Here is a 22,580-nt window from a genome sequence, read left to right as displayed (position 1 = left end):
CATTAGAGTCTTCATACCAATCTGTAACAGCCCGGAAACCGAACTGCTACCGGCACTAGGATCCAGATCGACTTAAGGTCGCCGGGACTCGTAGTAAGCCTGCTATACTGTCTGTGTACCTGTGAACTCCCATACATGATCATTCATTTTCTATCAAACCATTAAAAACTTTGCTTTCCTCCAGGGCTTAACCTGTGCATGCACTCTTTCTGGTTTATCAACTCATAATGTTAAGCCTGGTTTTCTCATATTCATTAACAATAAAAGAAACATACATAAACTGATCATGTGACTACAACAAGGGATTACAACTCTTATAAGTCAAGCACAAAGCTACACACTTTACATTATCTCTTTACATGTACATGTCCACACTAGCTATTACATAACTCTTCTTCTTGCAAACTCTGCTGGACTCCCTCTGGACTCTGAACCTGCACAACTGGGGTTAGGGGAGAGGGATGAGCTATACAAGCCCAATGAGCAGAACTAGAAACCATAATGTGAAAACATGATCTCATGGAATGCACTACATCACATCATCTCAGGGATAGACATGACCACCAATAATCCCACTCCAAGGATGCCTGGCCTAGCTAGGTCTTACAACCTCAATCTGCCTGGCCCGGCCAGGTCTTACCACTCTGCCTACCTGGCCCAGCCAGGTCTTACTATCTCTGCTGCCTGATCTAGTCAGGTCTTACCTACAGATGGCTGCCTGGCCCGGCCAGGTCTTATAACAGAGTTTGGGCTATTAGAGTCGCCTTGGTCTATCCACAGCCTCATACACATCGTATTATGCAATGCGTCATCTTCGTGAAACTAATGCAAGCATCCTACTATAATCTGATGATGCATGACATATGCTCAAAGCAATTTAGTTCTGAAAAGAGAAGTTCCACTCACCTCTAATCGACTCTGAACTAACTCTGCAGGTTCAGAAATAGTGCTCACTGCTGCTCTCTAGGGTTCCTCTGATCCGTTCCTACATAGGTGGACTCAAATGAGGGACCAAACTAACTCAAGAACATCTCTAAGAAACTCCCCAAAAACCCTCTACAAGATCCCCAAACAATCACATAAAACATGCAAAAGAAAGCTGGACAGGGCACTTTCGGCTGTAGGTTCGGCGGCCGAAACCCCTCTCCAGAGACGAAACTCATGCATGTTCGGCGGCACCTTCGGCGGCCGAAGGTCTCGTCCAGAGACGAAACTCACATACTTTCGGCTGCCGAACTCCCTCTTTCGGCGGTCGAAAGTCCCTTTCTAAATCGAACGCCTAGCTTTCGGGGGCAAGCTTTGGCAGCCGAAACTGCCTCCACAAAGGGTTCGGCGGCCGAACCTTCCTTCGGCGGCCGAACCTGGTTTTGCCCGCTGGGCAGAACCCTGCTCTATTTCATGCAAACTCAACACAAAACTTACCCAACATGCATATCAACTACTCCCAACTAGCACATACCATAAAATAGGCCTAAAAAGGCCTAAAACTCACTTATAATCTCAAGAAACATAGCAAACAACACTTAAACATGCTGAAACACAAAATCCTGCAAAACCTCAACCAAAACCCTATTCATGCATACTATCCATACAACTCCCATAAAACCTTCAAAAATCAGTAAAAGAGGTAAGTCGAGATCCAGAACCTCTTTTACTGATTTTTGAAGGTTTTATGGGAGTTGTATGGATAGTATGCATGAATAGGGTTTTGGTTGAGGTTTTGCAGGATTTTGTGTTTCAGCATGTTTAAGTGTTGTTTGCTATGTTTCTTGAGATTATAAGTGAGTTTTAGGCCTTTTTAGGCCTATTTTATGGTATGTGCTAGTTGGGAGTAGTTGATATGCATGTTGGGTAAGTTTTGTGTTGAGTTTGCATGAAACAGAGCAGGGTTCTGCCCAGCGGGCAAAACCAGGTTCGGCCGTCGAAGGAAGGTTCGGCCGCCGAACCCCTTGTGGAGGCAGTTTCGGCTGCCAAAGCTTGCCCCCGAAAGCTAGGCATTCGGTTTAGAAAGGGACTTTCGACCGTCGAAAGAGGGAGTTCGGCCGCCGAAAGTATGTGAGTTTCGTCTCTGGACGAGACCTTCGGCCGCCGAAGGTGCTGCCGAACATGCATGAGTTTCGTCTCTGGAGAGGGGTTTCGGCCGCCGAACCTGCAGCCGAAAGTGCCCTGTCCAGCTTTCTTTTGCATGTTTTATGTGATTGTTTGGGGATCTTGTAGAGGGTTTTTGGGGAGTTTCTTAGAGATGTTCTTGAGTTAGTTTGGTCCCTCATTTGAGTCCACCTATGTAGGAACGGACCAGAGGAACCCCAGAGAGCAGCAGTGAGCACTGTTTCCAAACCTGCAGAGTTAGTTCAGAGTCGATCAGAGGTGAGTGGAACTTCTCTTTTCAGAACTTCTCTTTTCAGAACTAAACTGCTTTGAGCATATGTCATGCATCATCAGATTATAGTAGGATGCTTGCATTAGTTTCACGAAGATGACGCATTGCATAATACGATGTGTATGAGGCTGTGGATAGACCAAGGCGACTCCAATAGCCCAAACTCTGTTATAAGACTTGGTCGGGCCAGGCAGCCATCTGTAGGTAAGACCTGACTAGATCAGGCAGCAGAGATAGTAAGACCTGGCTGGGCTAGGCAGGCAGAGTGGTAAGACCTGGCCGGGCCAGGCAGATTGAGGTTGTAAGACCTGGCTAGGCCAGGCATCCTTGGAGTGGGATTGTTGGTGGTTATGTCTATCCCTGAGATGATGTGATGTAGTGCATTCCATGAGATCATGTTTTCACATTATGGTTTCTAGTTCTGCTCATTGGGCTTGTATAGCTCATCCCTCTCCCCTAACCCCAGTTGTGCAGGTTCAGAGTCCAGAGGGAGTCCAGCAGGGTTTGCAAGAAGAAGAGTTATGTAATAGCTAGTGTGGACATGTACATGTAAAGAGATAATGTAAAGTGTGTAGCTTTGTGCTTGACTTATAAGAGTTGTAATCCCTTGTTGTAGTCACATGATCAGTTTATGTATGTTTCTTTTATTGTTAATGAATATGAGAAAACCAGGCTTAACATTATGAGTTGATAGACCAGAAAGAGTGCATGCACAGGTTAAGCCCTGGAGGAAAGCAAAGTTTTTAATGGTTTGATAGAAAATGTATGATCATGTATGGGAGTTCACAGGTACACAGATAGTATAGCAGGCTTACTACGGGTCCCGGCGACCTTAAGTCGATCTGGATCCTAGTGCCGGTAGCAGTTCGGTTTTCGGGCTGTTACAATCTCCTCAACCATTTTTGTGGTGCCGGTGGTCTTATTTTCGAGATCGGTCACTTATTTCATTGAGAGCTTCGTCTCCTCAGCCAGTTTTGTGGTGCCAGCAATCTTATTTTCGAAACCGGTCACCTACCTCATTGAGAGCTTCATCTTCTCAACCGATTTTGTGGTGCCGACGGTCTATTTTCGAACTCGGTCACTCATCTCATTGAGGTCTTCATCTCCTCAATCGATTTTGTGGTACCAGTGGTCTTATTTTCGATATCAGTCACGTACCTCATTGAGGACTTCATCTTTCCAATTTTGTGGTGCCAGTGGTATATTTTCGATACTGGTCACCCACCTCATTGGGGTATGCATCTCCTCAACCGATTTTATAGTGCCGACGGTCTTATTTTCGAGACCGGTCACCCACCTCATTGGGGTCTTTATCTTTTTAACCAGTTTTGTGGAGCCAGCAATCTTATTTTTGAGACCAGTCACCTACCTCATTGAGGACTTCATCTTTCCAATCAGTTTTGTGGTGCTGACAGTCTATTTTCGAGACTGGTCACCCACCTCATTGGATTCTTCATCTCCTCAATTGACTTTGTGGTGCCGGTGGCCTTATTTCCAAGACCTGTTACTTATTTCATTGAGGGTTTCATCTCTTCAGCCAGTTTTGTGGTGCTGACGATCTTATTTTCTAGACCGGTCACCTACATCATTGAGGGCTTCATCTTCCCAATCGATTTTGTGGTGCTGACGATCTATTTCCGAGACCAGTCACTTACCTCATTGGTGTCTTCATCTCCTCAACCAATTTTAGAATACCAGAGGTCTTATTTCTGAGATTGTTCACCTACCTCATTGAGGACTTCATCTTTCCAACCGGTTTTGTGGTGCCAATGGTTTATTTTCGATACCGGTCACCCACTTCATTGGGGTCTTCATCTCCTCAACAAGTTTTATGGTGCCGACGGTCTTATTTTCGAAACCGGTTACCTACCTCATTAACGGCTTCATCTTCTTAACCGGTTTTGTGGTGTCGACAGTCTTATTTCTAAGACCGGTCATCTATCTCATTGAGGGCTTCGTCTTTCCAACCAGTTTTGTAGCCAACGGTCTATTTTCAATACTGGTCACCTAACTCATTAGGGCTTTCATCTTCTCAACCAGTTTTGTGGTGCCGGCAGTCTTATTTCTGAGACTAGTCACTTACCTCATTGAGGACTTCATCTTTCCAACCAGTTTTGTGATGTCGACGATCTATTTCCGAGATCGTTCACTCACCTCATTGGAGTCTTTTGGTTTTATGGTCGAGGCTTCGAGGTTTATTAGCCTTATTCTTTCTTTTAAAATTTATATGTAAAATAAAAGGTTGTACAGAGTATATGTAATAAGAATGCTCTTTGTTAATTTGAACAACAAGATATTTAGCTTCATATTTCAACTGAATGCGAAATATTATTTTTGTCCAACTACATCACCTCATATAATTCCAAATAATTTAATAAATAATATTTTTCATGTATAAATCATTCTATAACTTTTTTTTGATGTCGGAGCAAGGCTTTAACCTTTTTCTTGTGGGTCTTATGTATGCTAAGGTCCTCTCTTGAAGTCGGCATCGTGTCTCTTGGTTCATTTTCTTTTAGTTCATAGCCTTATTGGTATAGACCTTCGTTATTGGCCTTTATCCCCTCAACCAATTTTATGGCACCGGCGGTCTTATTTTTGAGACCAGTCACCTAACTCATTAAAGGCTTTATTTTTTAACCGATTTTGTGTTGTCGACAGACTTATTTTCGAGACTGGCCACCCACCTCATTAGGGTCTTCATCTCCTTAACCGATTTTGTGGTGCCGACAATCTGATTTTTTAGACCGGTCACCTACCTCATTGAGAGCTTCGTCTTTCCAATCGGTTTTGTGGTGCCAACGGTCTATTTTCGAGATTGGTCACTCACCTTATTGGGGTCTTCATCTCCTCAACCGGTTTTGTAGTACTGACGGTCATTTTTGAGACCGATCATATATCTCATTGAGGGTTTTGTCTTTCCAATCGATTTTGTGGTGCCGGCGGTCTTATTTCTGAGACTGGTCACTTATATCATTAAGATTTCGTCTTCTCAATCGGTTTTATGGTGCCGGCGGCCTATTTCTGAGACCGATCACCCACCTCATTGGGGTTTTCATCTCGTCAACCGATTTGTGGTGCCGGTGGTCATATTTATGAGACCAGTCACCTACCTCATTGAAGGCTTCATCTTTCCAACCGGTTTTGTGGTACCGACGGTCTATTTTTGAGACTGGTTACCTATCTTATTGGGGTCTTCATCTCCTCAACTGATTTTGTGGTGCCGGCAGTCTTATTTCCGAGACCGGTCACCTACTTCATTAAAGGTTTCATCTTCCCAATCGGTTTTGTGGTGCTAGCAGTTTATTTCTAAGACCAGTCACCCACCTTATTGGGGTCTTCTAGTTTAATGGTCGGGGTTTCGAGGTTTATTAGCCTTGTTCTTTCTTTTAAAATTTATCTGTAAAATAAAAGTTTGCACATAATATATGTAACAAGAATATTCTTTGTTAATTTGAACAACAAGATATTTAGCTTCATATTACAACTGAATGTAAAATATTAATTTTATCTAATTATATCACCTCGTATAATTCCAAATAATCTAATAAATAATGTTTCTCATGCATAAATCATTTTATAACTTTTAATTTTTGTAGCAGCATGCTTTAAACAAATAATTCCTTTCTCAATGAGTTTATATTAATCACAGATGAGGGCTTTTTTAAGCTACTTCAGTATACTACCACGTTTCGGGCTCATGTATATAAGGCTTTGTAAATTTTGTGAATAGTTCATGATAGCGAGAATGTTTTGAGTTAAAGAAAGTGACCGTATAGCTGGGGTGACTCGTGTGCGTCACCTTTCTTCCATGCCGAGAGGATTGGCCTTGTGTCGCATTCCCTTTTCATATCGGCATTTGCCTTTTTCTGACTTTCACCGTGTGGTTTTTAGATGCCGTTAGCAATTTTTAGGTCTTCTCTCTCTCTCTTTCGATTGCTATTAGCTTTTCTCATTTACACATGGATCTCAATAGATTTTGTTTGAAAACTCCGACGACAGTATGGTCTCCTTCGTTCCCACAGACGATGCCACTTGATAATGGTGAATTTCGACGAGGCGTCCAAATGAGGACACCTAGACAGAGATTTGATTCGTTTGGTTGATCATCGTTCTGTGATTGGTTTGTTAGATCCCTCTATGCTTGGCTTTAAGGTATGAGATCTGTAAGATGAAGAAAACGGTCAGGGGGCCATCAGAGAAGTTACTGGTGGAGACCCTCCGACGTCAAAGTTAGATCTAAAAATTTCATGGAGTTAAGAGAAGTAAAACAGAGCAGAGAAGAGAAGAAGTTGGTGGCTTTAGATTCTCCCTGTATAACCGCCAGAGAGAGAGATAAGTTGCTCTTCTGAGAAAGAGAGATCCCCTCTTTTTAGAGTTAGTCTAGTACATAAATATCTTTGAATAAAGTAGATGCCCTTGCTACCATTTCCCCTTCTGATGGGATAGGGATGCTTTTGCGCATGTATGTCAGGCAATACATTTATGATGGGCTATAGGATAATAAATGCGGAGCTGACCAGTTCGTACCCTCTACATGCGCGCTTATGATCTCATGCTGAACCGAGGAGGTGACCAGCTCATAGGAGGTCGGCATCTTTACTCTGACTTCATCAGATCATGACAGACTCATCCGACCTATATAGAAATGAGCTCATTAGGTTACTGAGGTCGGCCATGTCAATGTTCAAAATCTTGTTGTAGTACGCGCTTTTAAGAAGATCAGTTTGTCCGTCCCCTCCAGGTTTTTAGAAGGTCGGTCTATCCATTTTGGATTTGAGTAAATTTAGGAGTATTACTGATTTGATTCTTTATACTCAATATGTCGAATATTTTATTATTTGGTCCGATCAGATGAAAAAATTTTCAATTCACGTGTACATATGTCACGATTTTTAGAGTCATATTTTTTATAGGTTATCACAATCTAATAAACTAAACACCTAAGTCTAAGCCTAAAATTCATGCGAACTCAATCTTAGGGAAAAAAAAAAAAAAAAAAGCTCAATCCACGCATAGAATCCATCGCTTGAACTGCCCGGATGCATCAACTAGTAAATGCATTGTTTAGATACTATTCTTGGAGTGATAGCACACCGATCATTCAACCATATAAATGTAATAACGAAGCCAACAAAAATTTTAAAAAATAAATTCACATGCTCAAAACTAAAATAGAATTAAAAGAAGCGAACAAAACTTACCTAATCAAAATACCGCCCTTCATGCCAGCCACATCATCTTGAGTGTCAGTAATGCATTCAGAAATTTCAATGAATTTGTACAATAACAGTGGAAAGAAGTTGATCCATGGTATTTTCCATGGATAATATAGATATGAAACCATTTTTTAGGAACTCACTCATAGTTTCAACTTCGATATTCACCAACCCTCACACACTATCCGTAATAGTAATACGGACGGAACTCAAATCTAAAAAACAAAATCAACATAAAACCAAAACAAACACCATGAATTGAAAAAAAAAAAAAAAAACCAAAACAGAAACAAATAATAAAAGAAAAAAACACAAGAAAAACTTGATCCGACAACACTCGCTTATAAACAAAGAGCCTGGTACCAATAGTCATCAATGCCCTCTTTAACTTGCTGTCCCAATTGCTTTCTCTCTTTCTCTCACTGTACTTACTGCTAAGCAAATTGATAAAATTATATTCAAAATAAGACAATCAAATATAAGAATGTATTTATCTAAGTAGAACTTTAAGATGAGATTTAATATGATTTTATTAGTAAAAATTTTATTTTAAAGTCTTATAATATTTGTAAGAGATGATAAAATTTTATATGAACATATTAATTATTTATTAATTTTCGTATCGAAAAGGTTTAGCATTATATGCTTGATTTGTGTGGATGCCTTTTAAGAGCATTCTCTGCATGAAACCTTCACTTTGATAGGGATATACAAATTCCAATTTTGTGTTCATAAATGAACTAAAACTTGATCATGGACAATGCAGAAGCTTTGAATTAGCCAAGCAAAGATTTTGCAACAAAGTGCCAAATAATTCTATGTTGAACACATGAACTAAATGGTAGGATTGCTAAGATTTTTTTTTTATAGCGCATTCTGAACTGGAATTTTGCTTTGTAGCATATACCATTTACCACTGAAGAAGAAAAGCTCCCTTCGCATTAATTCATCAATGTTGGATATTTTACCATTGTTTTTATTAGAAAATTCAATGTTACTTATATTTATTTTTTTTTCAATTTAATTTAGAAATTTTAATTTAAGTTTAATTTAATCACAAAATTAAGAAAATGAAGAAATTACATTTCTTAATTTTTTTTTAAAGTAAATCAAGAAATAAAAAGTTTTAGCATAAAATTGAGTTTCTTAATTTTAATCTAAAATTTATTTAAAAAAATTAAAGAAGCTTTTTTAGATAAAATTAAATTAAAACTAAACTTTTTAGTTAATTTGATTAAAAAGTTAAAAATAATCTAAATTGATAATTTCTAATAAGTAAATTAGAAATTGGATCCTTAGGTTCTTGATCAAAATGAACAGCCGTTTTCAATTATGCTGGCCCGTTTATACTGTCGTTTTAAAGCGAGGGTTACTTTTTCATAAAACACCCCGCACCCAGGGATCAATTACAGATGATCACATCTTCAAGGACCAAATAGCAAAAAACTTATAATTACAAGTGAAAAGCCAGTCCTATGATATTATAGCCCCCACGTGTCAGCTCACCGAGTCGAAAGATCTGTGAAACCTCCGTAAGCCCCAGTGTGACTCGCACTTTCCTTCAGCGCCAACTCGGATGAACTGACTCAGCTACTTTTAATCTCACCGCCGATTCTCACCTTATCGAGTCTAGCCGAATTAATCAATGTAAGATCATCTAAATTTCCCTCTCTAACATCGCGAATTTCGAGGATTAACCTAATTTTTGAAAAGTTTTATCCGTTTGAGCTAGGGTTTCGATTGATATCTGTTTAATTGCAGAAAAAGTGAAATATTGAAAATCTAAGAGCATAGAATGGTGGAACTCACTGATCATAGGACTAGTTATTGGATCCAGTATGTGAGCATAGCTCACCAGAATTTTTTGCTTTTTATGAAGAAGCAGCAGAGAAATGATCTTAGTTATCGATTTGTTTCTAATATTGTTTAAAATTTTAAGTATTTTTAGAAGCATATTGTTTCTATATGATATGAATTAAAGAAATGATAAATGCTTCATGGGTAGGTCACTCTGTCTCTGCTTATGAACATTGATTGGAGGTTACTCTATTCATGCACAGAGAGGATGCTGTAAGCTTGCTCATGAGCTTAAACTATCACAACCTGTGGGGTTTGTCTCTAATCTGATATTCCACGAGCTTCTTATAGAACATTGAAGTGTTTTAGTTGAATTATAATTTGATGGGGAAGTCAATAAGGTGAACCGATCAACCGAGATACAGTTTTCTGTGAAGATTGAAGGTACCATATTTGGTGGCTTTATACATTTTCTGGTTTAGGAGCACGGAAGTGTTACTTATATCTATGTGCATGGATTTATAGTTGTTATTTTGGTCATGGATCACAAAAATAATGTCTTACGTTGAAGAAGTAGCCTACTATAATACCCTGGCATTACCTGACAAAATTGGAGAGCAGCAGCAATTATCAACTTATTGTCTTTCATTAGTACTTATTGACGAATACTAATGTTTGCATATCATTACCTGCTATTAATGTTTGTCTAATTTTAACATATTTTTACATGAGCTTTCCTTCCAAACTACGATTGGTAAATAATATACTGAAGGATGCTAATGATAGTGATAAATTATGGGTACTTATTATCATAATCTTGGATTAAATTGCTCATCAGAAAAAGTACCTCACCACATATGAAAAATCACTTAAAAATTTTGTATTTTATGGTAGTTGTAGATGAAAGTCTATGTCATAGGCATACGTTTTGCGTAGCCTTTGTCCTGTATTATTTTGGTTTTAGTGATTTTAATTTGCATATATAGTTAGACTTAATTTCATCGTTAAACAGATTTTATTTTCACTTTTCTTTTTATTGGAGTCATGTTGTGCCCTATGGTTCTTCGGCACTCTCAAGTAGGTTTACCTGTCCCATCATATAAGAATTTGAACTCTCTTTGACAACAGTCAGGGCTGTTAGAAAAAACCAGTTTGATTACTCTGTCTGATTCCGAATGGAAGCTGATATAGAAAGTTGGCCTTGTCAACATTATATATTTTTTGCCCATAATACTTCGTTTAGAAAATAATTTATTTAGTGTTCCTTCCAAATTTTAACTCAGATGGAAGAAGTTTGTCTCAACAGTGAGCCAGTTTTTGATGAAGGCGATGACTATGAGGTTGAGGAAGATTGTAGTGCAGAGGAACATGAGAATGAAACTGGTGAAAGATATTTAAAGAAAGAACCCCTACCACCTACTGTGGGTTTGGAGTTTGATTCTTTTGATGAAGCTTATGATTTTTATAATGTCTATGCCAAGGAACAAGGGTTTGGCATCAGAGTGAGCAATTCATGGTTTAGATCTAAGAGAAAGGAACGGTACAGAGCAAAACTTAGTTGCAGCAGTGCAGGTTTTAAGAAAAAGAGTGAAGCAAATAATCCACGACCAGAAACAAGAACTGGCTGTCCTGCAATGATAGTTATTAGGCTTGTGGACTCAAAAAGGTGGAGAATAGTTGAAGTTGAGCTTCAACACAACCATCCAGTGAACCCCCAAATTAAACGGTTTTATAAGTCACATAAAAAAATGATTATTGCAGCTCAGAAAGCCCAACCACCTCCAGAGCCTGTCACAGAAGTACACACCATCAAGTTGTATCGAACAGCTCTCCCAGATGCTGGTGGTGATGGATACTCAAATTTTGATAAAAGAGACGGTGCTAATCTTGTTGATCATTCTAAACACTTGAAACTTAAGGAAGGAGATGCACATGCAGTATATAACTACTTTTGTCGCATGAAGTTGACAAGTCCAAACTTCTTTTACTTGATGGATCTGGATGATGATGGGTGCTTGAGGAATGTGTTCTGGGCTGATGCTAGATCCAGGGCTGCATATGGATATTTTCATGATACAGTTGCAATTGATACAACATGCTTAGCAAACAAATATGAGATCCCTCTGATTTCATTTGTTGGTGTGAACCACCATGGGCAGCCATCATTATTGGGCTGTGGCTTTCTTGGACATGAATCAGTAGAATATTTTGTTTGGATTTTCAAGGCATGGCTAAAATGCATGCAAGGGCGTCCTCCACAGGTGATCATTACTGACCAGTGTAAACCCTTGCAAAGCGCAGTGTCTGAGGTCTTCCCTGAAGCCCGCCATTGTTATTGTCTCTTGTATATTATGCAGAAGGTTCCAGAGAGGTTGGGAGGGTTGAAGGGATTTGAAGCCATCAAAAGACAATTGAACAAAGCTGTCTATAATTCTTTGAAGATAGCCGAGTTTGAAACTTCTTGGGCTGACATGATCAGGCAGCATGGACTGGCCAATAATAAATGGCTACAAACATTATATGAAGAGAGGCAACGGTGGGTTCCAGTTTATTTAAAGGACATATTTTTTGCAGGAATGATTCGTTTACAAGAAAATGAGGGGTCAAATGCTTTTTTTGATGGTTATGTACATAAACATACATCTTTTAAGGAATTTGTTGATAAGTATGATCTAGCACTACACAGGAAACACCTTAAAGAAGCCATTGCAGATCTGGAGTCGAGAAACTCAAACTTTGAATTGAAAACAAAATGCAATTTTGAGGCACAGCTTTCTAAAGTGTATACAAAAGAAATTTTTAAGAAGTTTCAGTCTGAGGTTGAAGGAGTGTACTCTTGCTTCAACACAAGGCAGGTTAGTGTTAATGGTCCAATAGTTACCTACATAGTTAAAGAACGAGTAGAAATGGAGGGAAGTGAGAAGGAGGTTAGGCATTTTGAGGTTCTATATGAGACAAGCCAAGTGGATATTCGATGCATATGCAGCTTGTTCAATTACAAAGGTTATTTATGCAGGCATGCTTTAAATGTTCTTAATTATAATGGGGTGGAAGAAATCCCTGCTCGCTACGTCTTGCCACGTTGGAGTAAGGATTTCAAGCTCAAGTGTTCGCCAGATCATGTTTCCAGTAATATTGATGTGTATAACCCAATTTACTGGCAGATTCATCCTTATAAAGCGGCCATTCCGATTGTGGAAGGAGGAGCACAATCACCGGAACATTATAAGATTGCATTGCAAGAATTGGATGACTTGTTGAATAAATTAAATCTTGTAGACAACTAGTGTAAATTAGATGCCTAGTCGTGTGTAGAAACTAGAAGGAAATTCAATGTGCTTTTTCACAATAATGGATTCCTTTTTCTTCTTTTCATTTTCTTTTTTCGCCCATCCATTTTATCAAAGGATAGGAAGATTCTCTTTCCCCCCTCCCCCCCCCCCCCCTCTCTCTTTCTCCAAGTCTTAGAATGTAAAAATAGTTGGAAAATGTTAGCTGGAGCCTCTCATAGTCTGATCCCTTTATTCTTTGTTGATACTTGTGCTATTCTCAATCACTTTTTTACATGACATAGATGAGAAGATTTTTCTAGAATTGCTAATATTCTTCATCAACCCCTTTATATGAATGTCTCTGTATGTGGTGCAAAAGTTGTTATTCATTGTTGTTATAAGCGAATTAAATATCCTTTCAACGTACAAATTTGATGTTGGAAATTTCCTTAAAAGAAGGTCCAGCAAGGAAATTTCTTGGAAGTGGGTCGATGCTGTCTCCATAGTTTTTATTCATTTCTTTTGTACAGTTGTTTGTTTCCTTTATTACATCTTTCAATTTGTTTGGACCTTCGTTAATATAACATCAGATGCTTCCCTGGTCCGCCGCTGGTTTTGTAATGAGAGATGGAAATCTACACCCATTTTACATAATGCAAGTTTCTACCTTGTTAGTGCCAGTTGCAATCTTTTTATGGCTTTATTCTCGAAATGTTCTTCTTCAAAGGACACCAGCCTTCCTTTCTAAATTCCAACCATATAACCAGTAATGGTCCTAAATTCAAATGGGTGAAACTCAAACATTTGGGATAAGCTCTATAAATTGTCTTCGGACAGTTCGTTCAATTCTTGTCTAGCTTAGGACCTAATTGCCTACCCAGATTTAACCATATCTCCTTTTTATCAGCCATCAACACCATGACCATCATAGCAAATTTAAGAAGTCCCAATAATTGTTGCAAATCACTGACGTTCAAGCATTAACTGCTTGGTTAAAAGCAAGTTTCAGGAAATGAGAAATGCTTAGTGATTGATCAATACTTTTCATCTATTGAATAAAAAATATTTATTATATAAATTATTATTTTTTCTTTAGTTAATTATTATACTCTTCAAAGTGTTAGTCAATCAATTGAAACCAGTGACTACTAGCATTTTTCTTTAGGAAATTAAACGTTTAGCAGTTCTGGATCAATAACTCATCTCTAGTTTATTAACATAATATCTCTCATCTTTAAGAATATTACATCATTTATCTTGCAAACTTAGTATCAAAATTTAAAAATAAGAAATTAAAAACTAAAAAACAATGTCACATAAAATATTAATAGTATTTCTCTTCTTACACACTTTTACTTTTTTTATTTTATAATATTGCTATATATAATTCTACCAGATAAATGAATAAAAAATAAAATGAAATATTTTCATACAACCTTTTCAAAGATTAGTACATTTTTATATAATACTTTTAAAGATTAGTGACAACAAATTGATGATGATGATGAATTAAAGCGTAACAATCTTTAAAACTAAGAGACAATTGATATAAATTACCCCATAATTCTAGTTCAATTTGATAAATTTCAGCAATTAAAATTTTTTTTTAAAAAAAAAATCTTCTAAAAAGACTAAAAAATCAATTAAATTAATTATTTTATTCAATTTAAAAATAATTTGATTCTGACCAATTGCAGTATGATTTGATTTCAAATGTTCAGCAGTCCTAATTAATGACTAATCCAGTCCGATTTTCATTTTGAATCGGCCTGCATGTAGTTATAAGTTGTTTTTGGGAGGCAATGAGACCCTAGGCAAGTATCATTCTAACGAGCCCTTTCCATTCCAATTTCCTTTCCGCTGAGAATTAACTCTTTAATTGGCATAATTAATTTTGCAAATATTTATAAAATCATGTAACATTTTAACTTATTTTAAAATATAATTTTTTTAAGTTAAAAAAATCAAATTCTTTCATATCAAATAAGAAAATTATTATAAAAAAATTAATTAAATTAAATGTTTACAAAATTATTAATTTCAAAGAGAAGATATAAAATCTGGGTTTCAGTAAGCATAACACATGTAAAAGCTAAAAAAAGACAACGCCTTACGGATTTTACACCAAAAAATTATCCCACAATAAGTATCAAGTCAAGCTAATGCTTTAGTAGGCATTCAATCTCAAGCCATTTGTCTCAACAAGAGGCACTGTTACAATCGGAAGCTGTAACTATGCCTATACAGACAATCAAGCACGTCATATTGCACAAGCAAAAAATCTAATAGAACTTACAGCAAAGGAAGCTTAAATAGAAATATCATATTCCAACAAAAAGAAGGGCACAGAGCACGCCAGAATCTCACTCAATGCTTGCTGTCACTACAGACAGGTGGGTAGTGTAAGTCCATGGCACACAAAGGCCAGTACAACGTAGACAATCACTAAGAGGAGGACTATCAAGGCAACCCTGCAAGAACCGACCAATCAGTCAATGAGCAACAGAAATATATCTTAACTGTCTTCTTGGTTACATACTGGTATGCTACTGTGTATCTAAAAAAACTGTTTCAGGCAACATACGTGAGCTTGACGTTTCTCCACCATACTGTGTTTCTGAAACGACGAGCTTGCTTTCTGAAACGGAAGGTGTTCCCTTGCATATTAGCAGTTTTATCAACCAGCAATTCCAAACGATCTCCTCTTTCTAAAACTTTGTCAATATTCTCAATCATGACATTTCTCACCTACAAGGAAATTGCAGGAGATTTAAGTTTACCAAAAATGGAAAACCCAGAAAAGACTCGGTCAACTGTAAACTTATTAACATCAAATATAGTGGAAGGGCATATGTTTGTATTCTAAACTCTGAAGGCAAAGTGGATAGATATGTAATAAATCAAGAGTAAATCCTTTTTATGAAAATATGCATCCCAAACTTATTATTCAATGCCAGAGAGAGATTTACTCAATGAATCCTTACATTTACTGATCAAAATCATTTGACAAAGCATTGAAAGGGCAAAATGGACTGGGACCACATGTTAATGCGCCTAATGCCACTCGTGGATGAAAACACATGATATACGGTGTTTGTGCAAAGAATCCTATCTTACCTGAGTCATTTCACCTTTTAGTCTATTTATCCTGTCTGCATTTGGATCATTTGAGTAATACTCTATTTGTTGGCTCAAAACCCTTGAAAATTCATCATTCATGGCATACGCCTGGGCTGAATGGACAGCACGGCCATAAGTTCTCACAAATCTCTGATGAATGTCTTCAAGAAACGCAAAAGGTATTCTTCCTGCACGAAGCATTAATTTGTTGTAAATTGGATGGATCAGCAAGATATTATGCAAGGTGTTCTCACACAAAACTAATTTGTGATCCTTATTGCCAAGCATCCTACAACTTAGAGCTTTGAAGACAAATGTGATAATCACAACATTTGGTCCCCCGCGCAAATAAAAATCAAATACATCACGGATACTTGGAAGCCAAAACTACCTAAAAATACACATGAGAACCTCTAGTTTATTTAGTTCAGTATCCAGAATGCTTATAAAGAAGGGAAAGAAAAGTACACGGGAAGCAGCAAATTCAAATTCTGCCTGGCCAGGTGAAATTTACAATAATGCAACCTCAAAAACAGGGGAAAGAGCCATGTAGATATAATGCAACTCAACTGATGAGCTGCAGAGAATTGGCAATCCGAGATGGTGCAGCGATAAGGAATCAAAACTAATCGACATTACTTGAAATGTGGATATATTCATGATTCATAATTTAGTATTGCCAAGATCTCCCAGCAAAAGTGTGTAACAGGTTATTTGGCAATCTAAAAAAACGCACCACAGGGCAAATGCTCAAATGGACAGCTACAAATGCAAGCACACAAACGGCAAGAAGAGATATGACAAACAAAAGTAAATAAATAATTGAATCGATTTGGATCTTAATAAAAAGCATGCTGCAACTACTCCTAAGCTACCAGTTCTCATTCTCAACATCATACGCAAAATTAGCAAGAAAACAAAAGCTAAACAGGAATTGAAGAACCGAAAGCTTTACTTCCAGCGGTGTCGTCGGCCATACAGAGGACAGTGAGGCCATCGGTACGTTTGACGTGAAATATATAACGATCTTGAGAATAAGAGACATGGCTGTCATTATCGCCTGGTATCTTCTCCAGTATCTGCCTGGCTATGGCGCTGGCGTTAGTCGCCGTCGCAGTAAACTCCGCCAGAACCACCGATCCCCTGGCCACAAGCGCGAAAAGGATCGCCATATCCTCTCAAAATTAGGGATCTACGGATCAACTGAAAGGACTAGATCGATCACAGTTCAATTGCTTTTTCTCGCTCTAAACGCTAATTAGGAGGATAAAACCTAATTAAAAAGGAAAATAAAATCTCTCAATTGGCGGAAAAGCGAATTAAATCGCGCGAATTGGCTGATTTTGACTTGAGGAGATTAAAAAGGATTGGACTGCTCTTCCGTTAGCCGTTAAATAACAAACAGATACATTTGGACTACCTAATTTTTTAGTATTTGAAATTTTTTATAGGAAAGATAATATTAAAAATAAAAATCTCAATTTATATTGCTGTCTTGTGACATCACAGCTCACACCTTCCCTCCAAAAGTTAAGCGGAAACAACCGACATGATGGCTGATCAATTATTTTTTAAAAGTACAAATATAAAATAGTATGATTTCGAGTTTTTTTCAGTAATTTTATGTTTAGCATTATTTATTTTATAAAAAAATTTTAAATAAATTCTATATAATATTTTAAATTAAAAAATAATTTTTAAAAATAAATCAATTAAATTAAATTTTCGTAAAATTATTAATCTCAAATAAAATATAAATAATTAAAAAATTAGGGATTTAAATATGAATCTATTTAGTAAATTTTATGTTATTAATCTGGTTTAAATTTTAGATTATATCAATTCTTAATTTAATTCTGAAACATCATGATTAAATTTAAAAATAAAATAGTAAATATGAAGCTTTTTTTTTGTTTTAGAAACCATGAAGCCTCTTTTATATATTAATATTCAATTTTTATTTAAATTATTCTTAAAATAATAATTTTAAAGACATAAATAGTACTCTAGCATCGTTGAATTTTAAAATTTTAGTTTGAATACTCGTAAGGAAAATCCATAGATAAGCCCAGTATACATCAAGGACAAAGCCCTATATAAATTATATTGAGTCCAAATAAAAAGACTCAAAATTCAAACACTAGCAAGAGAAGCCCATGCAATAAAAGAGACTCTCCAAGACACCTTAGCATCCAAGAAAATTGGGTAGGATCCAACCCATCACCAGACAACCTGCATTACAAGCCTGCAATAGTCCTAATGAAGCCAAAATTTTTGGGAGAATATGTCGATGGATGAAGGTCAAAGAACACAAGTGTTTCTCAGCTAAAAACAACGACAAAAAGACAATCATATGAGGGAGAGCCAAAAAAATAAGCACCATGCATAAATCAAAGGATCAGAGTTGATGGAATTACAGACACTGTTTCTTTGACTTTATCAATTTTTGAGAGACTAGGTGGTTAAAAAACAAAAAAAAGCAAAACTAGAAACATCTCAAGCTTTCTGTAACAGGATTGATAAATGGCAGCACATGGAGAGACGTGAGCTCGAACAGAAGAAACGAATAGAAACTGAGAGAATCATTCTCTAGAAGAAAACTCACCTACCCACTATAGAGGTAGGGTCTCAAGCTTGAAATTATTGGGTTTGACGAAATTTTAATGGATAATAATAGTAGCCATAAGCCCAAAACTGATTCCCATCAACACACATCGACAATAAAAATGATTTGGATTGGTGGGTATGGGAATTAGGATAGCCCTCTTGTCCAATTACAACATTGTCCACATACCTCAATTCAAGAGATTAATAGAAATGGCCAACCGCATTTTCAGGAGATTAACAAAAGAGGCAAGGCCACCCCAGTTTTTGTTGTATGCCAATTATGAAAGTTTTTAGGTGAAATTTGGCAATGGATTAATGGGTTTTTTTACTCTTATTATTTTTCCCCTGAGAATCCTGTAAAAGAAAAGAAAAATGATAATATATCTTTTAAAACTACACAGATTTTAATATTTATGTAATTTAATGTTATAATATAAAAATATTATGAAAAAACTTGGGATATTTTTTTTGTAGCTTTCTGTAACAGAAACTCCTAATCAAATTAAAGGGAAGGCAAGCTCAAATTTTGCAATAAGATGGGCAAGATTCTAACACTAAAAAGAGTAAAATGGACAAAAACACTTGATATTGCATGAGGTTTAGGGAAGTTTCCTTTAATCAACCATGTCTCAGCTGTTTGAGGAAGTAGACAAATCCAACTAAACACTTGCTAAAACCAACACCCTTCATGGATTTATTTTAAAAGAGCTTTAGATCATTATAATTCAAATTAACATCCTTGAATAATATTACTAAACATTTTTTTCTTTAATTTCTAGTTAGCTTTATAGTATTAGAGGTGTTCCAGTAGTATTTATTAAAAAATAAATATTAGAAATTTTTTATAAACTTTTAAATTTTAATTTAACATATTTTAATATAAAATTATTAAACGGTAAAATATAATTTTTCATTAACATTTAATTCTCATTAAGTTTGAAATTAAAAAGAAATTATTATTTTAATATTTTTATGATTGAAGTATGTTAAATTTAATTTTCACTTAAATTTTAGTGTTTCACAATATTTATTTTATCAATAATATAATAATATTAAGACTGCTTTTGCAAAAAATAATTTTAAATATTTTCTAATTTTGATAGCATTCAGAAAAAATTATCATTGAATTTTTTTTTTGTCAAAGAAAATTAAGCCTTTATTAAAGAAATGGTTTTTCCTTAAAAAAAAAACTTCAAAAATTTCATTAACATGATTGTATATTTTCATACATAAACTTTTTGAATACCCTTCTTTTTTTTTTCTCATTGGAAACAATAAATAATTTTCTCAGAAAAATATTGTTTGCATTAAATTTTTTAAAAATAATAGGAGGATAAATATATGTTTGAAAAATATTCCAAAAATAAAAAAAATCCAAACCAACTCACCACTATCCAATCTCCGACAATGAAAATGGGAGCCATGTGAGCAAAACGCGTTCACTATCTAAGCATCTCTGAGTTTTCAATTATTGATAAATATGGCTCAATAGCAAAGTGACAAAAACCACTGCTTTATGTTTGTCCCAATTCACAACCTGGAATCCATTTCTCTTCTTCACCATATATGATCAGTCTTCTCAAACACCGCCAATAAAATCTCTTCTCAACTTGCCCTAATCTGTCCTTGTTAATGCCAGATACCCTAGGGCATGCCCTTGTGAATGCCAAATTATAAAGAGTTAAAAACAGAGCAAAGTTCATGTACTTGCCTCTCTTGGTATCCTGTAGCCCAGTACTTTCCTGGAATGCATAAGCTTCCTCAGGCCTTTTTTAACCCCTATTCATTAAAGCTTCGTCAGTTGGGCCCATGGATTGTATATATCTGGAAATTTGGTGAATAATTGGCCCAGAGCATTGGCTAGTTGCTTTTTTACTTGTCCTTTGCCTCCATGCGGCAATAATTTGGAAAGTAGCATTTAATAAATTTAAATTAAATTTAACTCACCTTAAAAATTAATTTAAAAAATATTTAAAACTCTTATAATCTTTATAAGTGTATTTTATTTCTATAACAAATGGAATTCAATAATATTAGTGTTTTGATCAAGTAAAAAATATAAATAGTTGAGTAAATTATGAAAAATAATTTTTTATAATATTTAATTAATCATTACTAGAACAATTATTTACTGCAAAAATAGTTAAAATTAACCCGCATGACCGTTGTAGGGAATCAGTTCCTTTCCTACACCACACAGAATGCCTGAAACACAAATATAATATCTAGCAAAGAAGCAAAAGTTCTTTCTCATGTGGATACAAATTTACAACCAGTACATTATCATCCTTTTGTGCTCTCTTCCACTCAATCAATCTCACAATGTCCACCTCACAATTCCTCTTTAAAACAGCTACTACTCTCCCCAAAACAACCCACCAAGCTTCTGCTACTGCGAGCTAGTCTACAGCTACAGCTATGGCTTCCAAGAAACTTTCCGCCTGCATTTTGATCCTTTCTCTCCTTTCCTTCTCAGCATTCTCTAATGCTAATTGCGATCCTTGCAAGCACAAGCCGACGCCTTCTCCTGCACCAGCAACTTGCCCCAGAGATACACTAAAGCTTGGGGTTTGCGTAGACCTGCTTGGGCTTGTTCACGTTGTCGTTGGAAGTCCACCTTCTGGGGACAAGTGCTGTGCTGTGCTTGAAGGCTTGGCTGACTTAGAAGCTGCTCTTTGTCTATGCACTGCCATTAAAGCTAGTGTGCTTGGTATCAACTTGAATGTGCCTGTTGCACTTAGCTTGCTTCTCAGTGCATGTGGCAAATCTATTCCTCCTGGCTTCCAATGTGCATGAAAATAATTCATGAGTGAGATCTGGCTGTTAATTAATTAATTTCATGCTTTGTGTGTAAAGCTCTTATTAGTTGTTGCTAATTTAGATCAATTGGTGGGTTAATTAATCTGTGAGAGCTTTCTTTTTCAATTGCTTCAAAGAAAAAGGTCTGTAATTTTTAGTTTTTTGTCTTTTTCTAAGAATTGATGTGTAATTTGTCCAAATAAACTGAGCAAGCCTGTTTGCTTAGTGTGATGTGTCTGTTGTATTTTCTGTGATTAATGTAAGTTATCACTCCATTTCTTCTTTTCTTCATTATTATTATTATTATTATTATTATTATTATTATTATTATTATTATTATTATTATTAAGTCAACTTTATCTCAAGTATATAGAAAGTGATTTATTTCGAATTTGAATTTCTACATGATTTATTTATTATTAAAATAAAAAAAATATTATATCAATTTTAAAAATAAAATAAATAGTGCACCCTATAATCTTATTAATCGTTTTATATATAATATGTAACTATAAATAATTTTATCTAATATCCATGATATATCAACTGTAATTAATTATTAGCAATTAATTACTAGAAATGCATTTCATAGTTAAATTAATTTTTATTAGCAGTTTTCCGTAACAAAACTAAATCATTTTTCAATTTTTGATGATCACCAACTTCTTACACCTAGAGCAAGACTGGATTATAGTTAAAAACACAGACTTAAAGTTTATCAAATTATTTTCAAGTACACCAATCCAATATTGTATATTTCGATCCGGTGACATGAAGCAGATCGAGCTGACCTGACACATAGATCCACTCAATGATAGCTTAACTGGTGATATGACAAGTGGTAAGAGAGTATACCAAGTCATCTCGTACCTCTAACAGCATTCGCATCGGAGGAAATTAAATAGTCGCTTGACAGAAAGAAATATATTAACATGTCTGTACGTATGGAACTTAGTAATAATAACAGACGGCACGCTAGTATGAAGCGGTTATATATCATTAATAAATAAAACGAAGAGGGATAAAAGGAAAAAGATGTGATATTTTTAAAAGTAGTTCACTCTACTACTGTAAACCCTATTTTTTAGATTTTAAAATATTAAATTTAAAAAAACTGTTTCACAATGGCTTGATATATTTAAAATAAATAAATATAAAATATAAATAAAAAATAAAACATAATCTAAAAATTTATTAGAAAATGAAATACTATTTATTGAATTGACGTAATAAATATGCAGATTTTTTTCATACTCCCATGATGGTTTTCAAATTTATTTGATGGGCACAAAAAATTTTTGGGCCACCATTTTTCGTGGTGGAATGTTTCCTATTGTACAAGACAAATTGCACCATTAATGCTACTTTGGTTTTTTGTTTTCACCA

The 22,580-nt window shown here is 35.8% G+C and overlaps 3 protein-coding genes across 5 annotated transcripts; 2 read left to right on the top strand and 1 right to left on the bottom strand.

Annotated features, from left to right (window-relative positions):
• Positions 1–9,081: 9,081 nt before the first annotated feature.
• Positions 9,082–12,771, top strand: LOC110604074 (protein FAR1-RELATED SEQUENCE 6). 3 transcript variants are annotated; one of them, XM_021742149.2, is made up of 3 exons: positions 9,083–9,246; positions 9,660–9,840; positions 10,680–12,771. In XM_021742149.2, exon 3 carries the CDS (start codon positions 10,680–10,682, stop codon positions 12,681–12,683), a length of 2,004 nt encoding a protein of 667 aa, XP_021597841.1. In that variant the 5' UTR covers positions 9,083–9,246; positions 9,660–9,840; the 3' UTR covers positions 12,684–12,771. The 3 variants fall into 3 exon arrangements, with proteins under 3 accessions (XP_021597842.1, XP_021597841.1, XP_021597840.1); XM_021742148.2 differs by having other exon boundaries at positions 9,605–9,840; XM_021742150.2 differs by lacking the exon at positions 9,660–9,840 and having other exon boundaries at positions 9,082–9,246.
• Positions 12,772–14,761: 1,990 nt separating this feature from the next.
• On the bottom strand, positions 14,762–17,201 carry LOC110604017 (vesicle-associated membrane protein 711). Its single transcript, XM_021742038.2, has 4 exons — positions 16,744–17,201; positions 15,786–15,976; positions 15,253–15,416; positions 14,762–15,139 (listed from the first exon to the last, which is right to left on the bottom strand). The coding sequence occupies exons 1-4, from the start codon at positions 16,958–16,960 to the stop codon at positions 15,052–15,054; spliced, it is 660 nt and encodes a 219-aa protein (XP_021597730.1). The 5' UTR covers positions 16,961–17,201; the 3' UTR covers positions 14,762–15,051.
• Positions 17,202–20,657: 3,456 nt separating this feature from the next.
• LOC110604018 (14 kDa proline-rich protein DC2.15) lies at positions 20,658–21,485 on the top strand. Its single transcript, XM_021742039.1, has one exon. It carries the CDS (start codon positions 20,814–20,816, stop codon positions 21,189–21,191), a length of 378 nt encoding a protein of 125 aa, XP_021597731.1. The 5' UTR covers positions 20,658–20,813; the 3' UTR covers positions 21,192–21,485.
• Positions 21,486–22,580: the final 1,095 nt, after the last annotated feature.

The sequence above is a fragment of the Manihot esculenta genome, chromosome 16 (genome assembly GCF_001659605.2).
Source record: "Manihot esculenta cultivar AM560-2 chromosome 16, M.esculenta_v8, whole genome shotgun sequence".
In the NCBI taxonomy this organism is placed as follows: Eukaryota; Viridiplantae; Streptophyta; class Magnoliopsida; order Malpighiales; family Euphorbiaceae; genus Manihot; species Manihot esculenta.
Note: the sequence above shows the minus strand (reverse complement) of the source record. Positions and strands in the feature narration are given on the sequence as shown.

Excerpts from the sequence above, each read along its gene's own strand:
- LOC110604074 (XM_021742150.2), top strand. The coding sequence starts at position 10,680 with ATGGAAGAAGTTTGTCTCAACAGTGAGCCAGTTTTTGATGAAGGCGAT.
- LOC110604017 (XM_021742038.2), bottom strand. The coding sequence starts at position 16,960 with ATGGCGATCCTTTTCGCGCTTGTGGCCAGGGGATCGGTGGTTCTGGCG. Across the intron at positions 15,417-15,785 it reads TAAAAGGTGAAATGACTCAG|GTGAGAAATGTCATGATTGA; the intron begins GTAAGATAGGAT and ends ATTTCCTTGTAG. Across the intron at positions 15,140-15,252 it reads TGGAGAAACGTCAAGCTCAC|GGTTGCCTTGATAGTCCTCC; the intron begins GTATGTTGCCTG and ends CGGTTCTTGCAG.
- LOC110604018 (XM_021742039.1), top strand. The coding sequence starts at position 20,814 with ATGGCTTCCAAGAAACTTTCCGCCTGCATTTTGATCCTTTCTCTCCTT.